Source organism: Carlito syrichta, unplaced genomic scaffold (genome assembly GCF_000164805.1).
Source record: "Carlito syrichta isolate Samal-C Ts95f unplaced genomic scaffold, Tarsius_syrichta-2.0.1 Scaffold304348, whole genome shotgun sequence".
NCBI lineage: Eukaryota > Metazoa > Chordata > Mammalia > Primates > Tarsiidae > Carlito > Carlito syrichta.
Window position 1 is genome coordinate 339,034 of NW_007248444.1, and position 11,500 is coordinate 350,533.

General features: G+C 60.0%; 1 protein-coding gene across 1 annotated transcript in view; it reads left to right on the forward strand.

Moving 5' to 3' along the window:
* Positions 1 to 11,500, forward strand: part of UCKL1 (uridine-cytidine kinase 1 like 1) — a 14,515-nt gene that overhangs the window by 162 nt on the left and 2,853 nt on the right. The window contains exons 2-8 of the mRNA XM_021713230.1: positions 7,692 to 7,882; positions 8,017 to 8,123; positions 8,245 to 8,415; positions 8,496 to 8,567; positions 9,347 to 9,536; positions 9,619 to 9,802; positions 10,872 to 10,941. Of these exons, the coding sequence (XP_021568905.1) occupies positions 7,692 to 7,882; positions 8,017 to 8,123; positions 8,245 to 8,415; positions 8,496 to 8,567; positions 9,347 to 9,536; positions 9,619 to 9,802; positions 10,872 to 10,941 (985 nt within the window). The remainder of the gene's footprint in view (positions 1 to 7,691; positions 7,883 to 8,016; positions 8,124 to 8,244; positions 8,416 to 8,495; positions 8,568 to 9,346; positions 9,537 to 9,618; positions 9,803 to 10,871; positions 10,942 to 11,500) is intronic.

The window sequence follows — 11,500 nt, forward strand, 5'->3', positions numbered from 1 at the left end:
GGAAGCGGGGGACCCGCGGCCAGCGCCCCCGCCTCCTGGTCGTAAGGGCGGGTCTGGCCTCCGCTGCGCGCCGGACGGCGTCGGGGTGAGGGGTGGCCGAGGTGTGGGTCCGACCCCCCTCTCCCCCGAGGCCTGCGCTTCCAAACCTCGTCCCCCGTGGCGGGAGTGGCCCAATGGCCTTGGGGCGGGCAGGGAGGACTGACCTGTTCCGAGCCCGCGGCTTCTGCGAGGTCGAGGGATGGGGCCTGTTGGCACACCCTCAGTGTCGGTTCTGTTTCTGTCCCGGGCGGGTTGCGGGGCGAGGCGTTCGCCCGCGCTACCTTCCGAGCTGGCCGCGGTTTTTTCGGCCCGGGGTTGCGCCTCTCCCCTCCCCCACCCGAAACTCAGCCGGCGATTCTGGTGCTTGGTGCCACCTGTGGGACCTCCCGGGCTCTGCGGGAGCTTTGCAGCAGCAGAGAGAGGAAAAACTGGGGGGCGCAGCGGTAGGAGCTCCCTCCCCACCCGCGTCAGTCACCCTCGGGGGCACCTCGGGGAGACGGGCACCTGCTCGCCACCTTTGCGGCCATGGCTATCGGGACGGTGACTGAGCAGTGCCCAGAGCCGCAGTAGCCCGCACGGGCACTGTCTCCTCCTTTCGGGTTCTGAACAGCATCCCCTGGATAGGCCCAGGGGCCAAAAGGAAGGGATGTTGCCACTCAGACACCTCTCTTGGGTTCTGGCTATGAAGAGGCAGAAATGCTGTGACCTGGACTCCTCGCGTTGGTCTGGGTGGTGCATCTGCTTCCTCGCAGGGGGGGGTGCCCCCGCCTCCGCCAGCCCTCCTCCCGGAGCTGCTGAGCAGAAAGCTTTTCACCGGCTCTGAAGGAGGTCCATCCGTTGTCCTTTCAGGCTCACACCCTCCCAGTGGGCAGCCAGTAGGAGCATGGTGTGTTTGGGGGGTCTCATAGGACCGAGTCTGTCCCCTGCTGATTCCTGAGGGTTTCTGATTTAACCCCTGATGCTGGAAGCCAAGGCTAGATAAGCACCGAAGGCTTGTGAGAAAGGCACTCTGTGGTGGCACAGGCTGGTGGCGGTAGTCATTCAGGCTTGCCCTGTACACAGACTGTGGACAGGGTGTGCTACTCCTCATGGTGCCATGGGAGGCTTGGTCATTGAAGGCCCGGAGGGGAGCCAGGGCCTGCAGGCATTAGATGTGGAAGTACCATTTTCCTCCGGGCCATCTGCCCTGGAACTGCCTCTGGGCTTCTCTGATACATTTCTTGCACTTTATTTCCTGATACTTACGTCCTCCTAGGCTGACTTTTCTCAGTGGTCTTCAAGTGCGTCCTCCGGAGTCCCTGCACTTGCCCCATCAGCCTGTAGTGCCGGCCCCAGTGTCCCATAGCCGGCTCCAACCCGATGTCCAGGTCTGTGCAGGGCCTACCCTGGGCTGGGCCTATGCCCTCCACTGTTCTGGGTCCTCCTTCCAATGTCACTGTGGAACAGCAGGGTGGCCCCTCCACCCTGCCGGTTTTTTGTTGTCTGCCTGACCCTCATGCCCATAACTCTGTCCCCAGCACCTGTTTTGGAGTTTGCCGTGCTGGTGCAAGAATGAGTGTTGGAGTATTAGCAGTGATTTCTGGCTGTGGTCATGGCGCCCGGAGCTGCAGACATCGGGGCGGGAGGCTGACAGTGACCTACCACAGTGGGTCCTGCGGGAAAGATCTCCAGAGTGGTGGATGGGTCAGTGCAACTCCCTCTTCTCCACCCAGCTCCACTGGGGATCCAGCAGCGTTGGCTCCTGTGGACTGGCTCCTCCACCCCCCTTCCCACTCCTTCTTTCTGCCTCCTCCCCCTTCCCCCCTTCCCCCTCCTCATCTTCCTCATCTTCCTCCTCCCTCTGGCCTCATTTTATTCATCAGGCAAACTTCCCTGAAATCTGACCGGATGCCAGAAAGTGCTGTGCAGGCACCTGGCAGGAGGTCTGTGGTGACAGCCACCAAGGGGTGGGAGGAGAAGACTGAACCACATGGAGGCAGGGTCTGAAACCTTTTTCCATTTGTGTTCTGTGCTGAATGTTTCCTCACGTCAATTTCAAATGTGCTGTGAGCTCTGCTGTTGCATAGTTATTTCTAATTCCTTTGGCATCTTAGATGGTAGGCAAGGGGCAACCTGGCCCTAAGTCTCTATACGTGTTTGGGCTTATCTCTTATAATAACATCACTTTTGGGGTCTGTATTGTCAGTGAGACCCCTGCTTTGGTTTTCGTGGCCTGCCTGTGGTGTGCCTGCTGCTGTCCTTGAAACCCAGGCAAGCTGCGGCTCTGTGGTGGGCGGTGGGCGGTGGGCGGGTCTGAGCTATACCCCACCATACTGTACATGAGAATAGAGTGGCCAGGGACTGAGGAACCGGTGAGAGGTGCCCTCCAGCCCTGCACGCCGCCACCCCCCCAACAGCCCTGACACCTGAACCAGAGGAACTGGAGAAGACCTCAGGTGGAAGGTACCTTAGGCAGGGATGGCATGAGAATAGGCATTCTCTGGTCCTCCCCAGCCCTGGTGAACCAGAACCTGGGGGGTCTGGACACTAGGGGTCACCAGCAAATAGGGCCAGGGAATGCAGGGAGAGTCTAGAAGTTACCTGCCTCAACTGCTCCTCCCTGCTGTGGCCTGCCCGGCAGCTAAAAGACCTGGTCACTAAAGGGCATGCTGGAGACTACCCTGAGTTTCCCGGCCTATGGCAGACACGGGATTCAAGAGTGGGGCCTGTGGTTCCCTTAGTAGTCACATACCTGGGCACATGCCTCCAAGTCAGCCTCATCCTGGCCAGTGGGGGCACGTGCTGGGCCAACCAACCTGAGTCCACTCTGCAGCTCAGACAGCCACACCCATGAAATGATCCCCAGGAGCCCAGCTCTGCATCCGTGCCCAGGAAGCGTCAGCCACCCTGACCGTGGGCTGGCCTCTGCCCCGCTTTCTGGGCTTGGGTGCAGCTAGCCACAGTCAGGAGGATGGACATGAACGAGCTAGTCCTGCCTCCAAAGTAGCTCCTAGGTGGGCCCACTTTTCAGGTGCGTGAACTCCTGAGCCCCTGACAGCCCCTGTCTTGATTTTGGAAGCTTTTGCAGACAGACAGCTGTGGCCTGAGGGAGCTGGCACCCACTCTTGATCCAGCCATCCCCAGAGGGGGTGGGGGTGGGGCCTTCTTGGTGCAGGTCCCTTTACCAACTTCAAGAGACTTGAGCTGTTGCACCGTTGCTGAGGGTGGAGCTGAGTCCCAGCTTCCTCTGTTTCTGTTGGGGGGAGGTGGCCCAACCCCTGTTGACTGCTGAGCCCTGGGTGGCCGTAGGGATGCAGGCCTCCAGGGGTGGGGGGAGGCTGGGCAGTTATTTGTGGATGGTGCCGGGAGGTAGGGTTTCAAATTTGTTTATGCCTGTAGGAGGCACCTTGGGGCCCGGGTAGGGTGCCCAGCTCAGCACTGACATTCAGGTCACCTGGCCAAGAGACGTCTCAGATGTCCCTATCCTGCTGTGGGGACATTGGCAGTGCAGCCCTAGACAGGCCAGGGGACTGGAGCTTTCTCCAGGGAGCTCTGGAAAGGGCATCGGGGCTCTGTGCTCCTCCACAGGTCCTGGCTGACTGAGTGTGCCAGCCTGTGCACAGGAGGGGCAGTTCACACCAGGGCTGGCCTGAGGATTGTCCGGGCCACGCCAGGCAAAGTCAGTGCTATTAATATCAGGCATGCACGAGCCCCCAGCTGGGTGATCCTCTTATGCCTGTGGCCTTGGCCTCTAGGACAGCGGAGACTGTGTTTCCTCCATGCAGTGGGGGCTCCAGGGGCCTCCCAGCTGTTGTGCCACTCGGCCATTAGGCAGGCAGCTTCTACCAGCTGGGGCTTTTCCCCTCTGGCCCTTCTGCTGTGCCATCCACAGCAGTACCCCCCATGGGGAAGCGGTTCAGGCAGTCTGAGCTCCTGAGCTAGTCTGGGGTACTGCTGTGGGTCTAAGAGGCGGTGATGCCCCCCATGACTGCCAGTGTCTGAGCCCCACACAATACCCCTGGGGTCACCCCACTGTCCAGGAGCACCGGCCCATGTCCTTGGTCATGAGCAGTCCCTTGGCTTACCCTGGCATCAGGATCTCAGGGTGCTGGGCCCTGGGAGCAGAAGGCAGGTGAGTTGCAATTGGAGCCCCTGCATCCCCTGTCGCTGCTGGGATTGTGGCCTCTCTGAACCTTTGTACTGTTTGTATCTGTGACCATCAAGAAACAGATGAGCTGGCGGGTGCTCTCGGGAGCAGGCAGGGCTAGGTGGCTTGGGGCTGTGGGTCACTGTTGTGTTTGTGTTGGTTGTGGCTTGTAACAGTTTAGGTTGGAATTGGTGTAGCCAGAAGCAGCAGACGAAGTGAGGTCTTTAATGAGACCTTCCCCTCCTGAGGGGCACTTTTTGTGAAAAATGAGGGAGCTCTGACTCAGGCAGACCCAGCCTGATGCCCTCCGTGCCCCTCACAAGCCTGGGGTGAGGTGGATTTCTGGCGCCATTGTCCCAGCCTGCTGTACTGCTCCTCTGCATAGCCTAGACCCAAAAAGGCTCAGCACCTGTTGGCAGCGTGAGTCTCGCAAGGGATTGTGGCGGTGGGGGGGGTTTCATTTGGATGTGGAAGGGTCGCAAGTGGGGAACGGAAGGCTCCTGGCAGGCCTGACAACCAGGAGATGGTGAGGATGCATGGGAGCTGGCATGTCCCAGCCCCAGGCCTCCGCCATCCCACTTGTGTCCCTCGAATCAGTCCAGACCGACTGAGCAGAGAGACTCGGTTCAGGAGGCCTTACCCTCTGCGAGTCAGATCTTCTGTGTTGGAGTTTCCTCCTGAGTATGAAGACAGTGGTCAATTCCCCACAGACATGGAGTTCAGAGGGGAGGGCCTGCCCTGGACTTGTCTGCCCAGTGGTAACCATTGTGGGCCAAGGCAGCTCCCAGCCCAGGGCCTGCAGGGGGCCAGGCCATGCCCCTCCCCTCCCCCAGACCATCAGTTGTTGCCTGCGGGGAGCTGCATCTCTGTGGGTGGGCATAGGCCCATCTGGTAATGGTAATGCCCAGGTGTTACTATTACTGTTAGTATGGTTATGCCTAGGCGAGCAGCTAGTGGCCCTCCATCCAGGGATGGAGGCCGCAGTTGCTTTTGTTTGCTGAGTCCCATCTCCTTGACTGAGAGCCATTCCAGCTGAGGCCTGAGGGACACACAGGTCCCACCCCAGCCCATGTCCCCACACGCTGTCTGGTGGCAGCATTATGGTCCCCTGCTCCCATCATGGTGCCCCACACATCACATTTGCTCAGCTGCTGCTGACGTTGCCCTGCTCCACAGCCCAGCAGTGATGCTGAGTGGGCACCTGCCTCCTTACCCCCAGGCTCCTCCCCTGCCCTCTCAGGTGGTGCAGAAACAGGCAAACATGGCATATTTGTCTTCCAGGAGAGGTGTTGCCTGTTTTCCTTGTCAGATGCAGAGGCTATTTTCTTGCTGTTTAGGCACCTGCCTAGCTGTTCTCTGGGCCCTGGAGAGCAGCTGATGGAACCTGTCATGTGTTAGGTCTGGCTGGCTCCTTTCCTGGCCCCCCTTGTGTGCACAGACATGTCCTGGCTGGGGGGCGGTGCTGGTCCTCAGCTGTTCCAGAGAAGGAAGATGCTGGTCATGTTCCCATCCTTGGCCGTGCACAGCCTTCACTGTGGCCAGGCCCTGGTGTGTCAGGTGGTAGCAGTGACAGCAGGACTGTGTGCTTCTGAGACACACAGGCTTGGCCTTTGATAGCCAAGGGGGCACGTGCCTATAAACGTGTCAGCGTGGCAGAAGTCAAGGCACAACTTTTTTTTTTTTTTTTGAGTTGGAGTCTCACTTGGTCGCCCAGACTAGAGTGCAGTGGCCACTCCTGGCCACCGCAGCCTCGCCTGCTGGGCTCCAGCAATCCTTCTGCCTCAGCCTTCCAAGTAGCCAGAATTACAGGCATGCGCTACCACGCCTGGCTGATTTTTTGATTTATTGTAGAGATGAGGTCTTGCTGCCCAGGCAGGTCTCGAACCCGCGGGCTCACGCAATCCACTCACCTCAGCCTCCCAAAGGCACGGGATTACAGGCTAAGCCACCGAGCCCGGCTTAAGGCACATCTTGATGGCCAAGGTGGCCCTGGTCACAGCGGGCCCAGCAGGCATCTCCTTCTCATGCCCTTCTCCAGGTGCATGCAGGTGAGCTGCTCCACAGGTTTCTACTTAGATGAAGACACAGCTCACGTCGATGTCCATACTGGCCATGCCCTGAAGGTGCCTGCCCTGCTGTACCTGTAGCTCTACCTCGTTCTGTCAGGCAGGCACCTGCTCTTCTGCACAATGCCCAACCCTTGCAGGTTCTGAGTGTGGAAGATGCACACTGCTGCTGCAGGAAGCGTGGGCAGAAGTCCGCCCTCCGTCCTGCTATGCCTGGAGACTTCTTACCCAGGGACCCTGCCTTACCAGAGGTCTGAGCTGTTCTGTGGGTGGCCCATGACCTCAGTGTCAAACCCCCTTCAAGGCCTCCTGGCATTCTTGAAACCTGATGCTGAGACAGTCGTGACCAGCTTGGTCTCTCCTGGGCAGAGGCCAGAAGCACCTCCTGCCCATTCGAAGTCCTGTCCCTACTGCATGTACACACTAGGCTCTGCACCTGAGCCTCAGAACTGGTGTTGGGTCCATGCAGCCTCCCTGCAGGCTACCAGCCCTATCCAGCCTCCCCAGAAGCTGTCTCCTCCCGGGGCTCCATGGCTGGTAACAGCTCCCTGCCTCCGTGGGGGGTATAAACCAGCTGAGAGATTAGCAGGGATCTGGATGTGAGCTCAGCACACGTGACATGTGTGGATGCACACGAGCATGGATACATGGGATGTGTGTGGATGCACACAGGCACAGATCTGTGCCTTCCTCAGGCTGATTTCCACCTGCCAGCCTCCGGGTGGGCCCAAGGGTCAGCTGTCCCATCAGTCTGGACGGGGTGGCACCTGCCTCCTTAGTGATTGTGGGATGCTGGTGGTTTCTACCTTGGGGACCAGGAGGGGCCACAGAAAGGATGAGTCGGGCTCCCATGCGTCCCCCAGCCCAGAGTTTGCCCTGCACTCTGACAGCCAGAGAGGCTGGTCATGGCGCCACCTGCCCAGAGCTCTTCTGAGCCTGTGCATCAGGTCCAGCCTGAGGCTACTGGCCTCCCTCCCCCAAGCCCCTCCGCCTGGTCATATGTGGGGGCCTTCCCCATGGTTGTAGGCACAGTGGTCTGGCCTTGCCTCTGCCACCCACTGCCTTCCCATCTCCTAGGCTCCTGCCTTTCAGTGTGGCAGTGGCTTGGCTGCCCAGAGGGTGTCCCGGGTTGGGCAGGGGGCCACAGTTCACTTTGGCGTCTTGCTTGTCTTGCACACCCATGTCAAGTCCCTTTGGGGACAGGGTCCAGCCCACCCTGTCCACACAGAGGGAGGAGCATGGCCCTGAGACAGTGCATCTCCTGTCCCCTTGTCACAGTTTGCTATCCCTTTGTCCTTGCTATGTGGACAGTGGCCCTGTCCAGTGGCCATGGCCCCAGGCTCTGTGGACTGGCTGCAGGCAGCTTCCCTGTGCACCCCAACCTGAGCTGCTGGTGTGGGCGTGGGCGGGCACCAGGGGCTGGTGGCCCTGAGCCCAGGCAAGCATGTCCCTCTCAGTAGCAGCAATGCAGAATCCTTGGACAGACTCCTCCCGGCCGTGGGCACGGGGCACACCCCCCGGAAGCGCACCACCAGCCAGTGCAAGTCCGAGCCACCCCTGCTGCGCACCAGCAAACGCACCATCTACACGGCAGGGCGGCCGCCCTGGTACAACGAGCACGGCACACAGTCCAAGGAGGCCTTTGCCATTGGTGAGTACAGAAGGGCTCTGACTCCCCGTGGAGGTCCTGTACCTCAGGCTGTGTGACTTTGGTGATACCCCCAGGACACACCTGTGTGGCCAGCCCACCAACTCCTGATTATGGGGTTTCCTTTACTCCCGCAGGCCTGGGAGGTGGCAGTGCCTCTGGAAAGACCACTGTGGCCAGAATGATCATCGAGGCTCTGGATGTGCCCTGGGTGGTCTTGCTGTCCATGGACTCCTTCTACAAGGTGAGGCCCCACTCGGGCCCCCAGCACTCTTGTCCCCTCCCCAACCCCGGGCCCCTGCAGTTGCCAGCTCCTGGTCTCTGGCCCTGCAGGCTACCCTGAAGGGCCCACCTGTGCCCCACAGGTGCTGACCCCGCAGCAGCAGGAGCAGGCCACTCACAACAACTTCAACTTCGACCACCCAGATGCCTTTGACTTTGACCTCATCATCTCTACCCTCAAGAAGCTGAAGCAGGGGAAGAGCGTCAAGGTCCCCATCTACGACTTCACCACCCACAGCCGGAAGAAGGACTGGGTAGGCGCAGGCACTAGCTCAGGCCCAGAGAGGGCAGTGACATAACAGCTGGGTGCTGCAACTCCTGGGTTCCTTTGCAGAAAACGCTGTATGGCGCAAACGTCATTATCTTTGAGGGCATCATGGCCTTTGCTGACAAGACACTGCTGCAGGTGAGGGATGCTGGGAACCCTGCTGCACAGCCCGCTCTCCCCAGTGCTCACCCTAAGCACTGTCCTCCAGGAAGGCCCCTCCACCCCCAGTGTTCACCCGCCCCTCCTAAGGCCTCCATGCCCTGAACTACCTGCACTGGCCACGCCCCATCCCCACCCTGACCTCAGTCTGGGCCACTGGCTGGCCATGAGGCATGGAGCATGACTGCCTGGGGCCGTAGTCCTCAATCCCACCTGCTGAGGTGTTGCTCACACCTGCCACACTTGCCATTCTTGCTCCTTGGTGTAGTCCTGGGAGGATCCAAGGCCAGTTGAGTTTCAGGGACTTTACTGTAGGTCATGTGGGCCTCCAGGGCCTGGGTCCTGCCCCGGCATAGGCCCAGAGGACTCCACTGTCCAGCATGGAGTAGCAGCCTCGGATCCCCATGAGGCCCCCTTAGGTACCCTGCTGTGTGTCGAGTGTGGGGTCACACCCTGAACTTGCCAAGCCCCAAGGGCCCCAGCGTGTGCGTGACCTTCATTGAGCAGAGTACAGTGTTGCCCTGGCCACCTACTCCGGCCTAGGCCACCTCCACCTGCACCCCTTCCCTAAAGCCCCTGACAGCAGCACCCCATCCTCTCCATACCCCTCCATACACACTCCCCACCCACGCACACATATGCCCCTGACTGGCAGGGGGCCCCAGACCTGACCCACAGAACAGGTGCAGGAGCCAGCCCAATGTCTCCATGCTGGCTCTGCTGGTGATGGCTGCTCACTGCCTCGCTCTTCCCCTCAGCTCCTGGACATGAAAATCTTCGTGGACACTGATTCTGACATCCGCCTGGTGCGGCGGCTGCGCAGGGACATCAGTGAGCGAGGCCGGGACATTGAGGGTGTCATCAAGCAGTACAACAAGTTCGTCAAGCCTTCCTTTGACCAGTATATCCAGCCCACCATGCGCTTAGCGGACATCGTGGTGCCCAGAGGTGAGGCTGCTGCGCTGCCTGCAGGCTTGGAGGAACAGCTGGGCAGCCGGCCTCCGGTCACCTTCCTCCCGTTCCACCCCAGGGAGCGGCAACACAGTGGCCATTGACCTGATAGTGCAGCACGTTCACAGCCAGCTGGAGGAGGTGAGCCAGCAGGCAGGGTCCCTGTCCCCACAGCCAGCTCTACTGCATTCCCGCTTCCCTTCTACCGCCATCTCCCCAGCAGCCTGCTCCCTCCCTCACACACCTTCACCATCCTCTGCTGGGTGCCAGCCTTGCTGTCTGGAGCCTGCTCAGTCAGCCAGATCTTCCAACCCAGCCCTTTGAGTCCCTGAGAAAGTAGGGATGGGGACACGGGAGCTCAGGCCCAGCCCACAGAGCACCCAGCCAGAGCTTGGCCTTGCACAGAATGGTATTCTCCTTGCCGGGATTTTGGGAGTGACAAGAGTGACCCACTATCCCGCTGGCCCACTACTGCGGGGTCTCAGTGCCGAGTCCCACACTGGGCCAGTGGTTCCTCTTTCTCGGTGGGTCATCTCTGGAGTGCTGCACCCACCAGGGGACCCTGTACTCCCTGGGGCATTCTGTGGCTGGGCCCCAGAGCCTAGACAGCTCTGGGTGCACTCCTTAGCAGGCTGCTGGAGGCCCGAGGTCTGTGGAACAGAGCACAGGGGTTCTGGCTCTGGCCACCCCAGCCCAGAACTGTGGGTCCTGACCGAGGTGGCCCCTAGGCTAAAGGGTATTAGAAGCCCACCACCTCCATGGCTGGATGTGTCCCTGCGGAGCTGCAGCATGTCCATTCCTGGGTGGGAATGGCCTAGCCACCTGCCCTGGTCACTGATGCATCACCGTTCCCTTGTGTTTCCCCGTGTTGCTGCCACAGCGTGAACTCAGCGTCAGGTAAGACTTGCACAGCTGACCGTGCAGATGGAGGCATTTTCAACACCCACGCAGAGCTCCAGGTCTGGGCTGTGGTCCAGTAGACTGGCGGGCAGCCCTTCCCTAGACACAGAAAGGGTGTGGGGGGGCCCCAGCCCTGCTTCTGCCCCCTCTTGCCAGCAGCCAAGACAGTAGCTCACTCAGGTCACACAATGCCTGACCCCAGCCTGACCAGACCTGGCTGGAAGCTTCCCCAACCTGGGACTGTGTGAGCTTTGACCTCAGCACAGCTGTCCCCCTGAGCCTACACTGCCAGTCCCAAGACCAGTGACCACAGACATGTCCTAGCAGGGCCTGCAGGGCCTGTTGTACTTCCTCTGCCCAATCTCACAGGACCAGTCAACTTTCCCTAGAGGGTGGTGAGGCCCCAGCACTGTTCCTTCCTGTCCATCTTAGTCCTGCTCTGTCCAGCTTTGTCCCCAAGCCCAGTACAACTCAGGCCAGAAGATCAGGGTTTGTGCTGTGGGTAGGGAGCTCCAGGTGGGCTGGGGCTGCATCCCAGCTGCATCCACAGCTCAGAGTGTGGTCAGCTCCCAGGGACCTGCCCTTTTCTGGCTGTCTGACCAAACCTCTGGGTGGGAGAGTCTCATGTCTGCAGTGAGTGCCCCAAGAGTTTGCTGTGCGTTGGAAATGCCTCCGGGCCCCATCCCCCAGCTGTCCTTGCTGCCTGCCCTGCATGAGTCTCTGCTTGGCCCTCACTAAGACAGCGAACCTGTGGGTCTTGTCACGTCATGTTCCTCTTGAAGCCTTTGTTCCGAGAAAAAAAAAGGTTTCCAGGGTTTCAAACTTGAGAAGACGCCTGATCACGGCCAGCCACATTTTCCATTCTCTGGTCAGCCAAGGAAGTGGTGGCTAACGGCCCCTCACCTCCTCCAGCCCCAGGAAGTGCAGCTGATGGGCAGGAGGGGGCGGCGGCTAGGGTTTTGAGGTGCAAAGACTCAGTTCCCACGGACCACGTGGGCCTCTGCAGGGACCACCTTCCCCGGCTGAGTGGTCTTCTCTCTGTTCTCTTCTTGTTCTCTGTA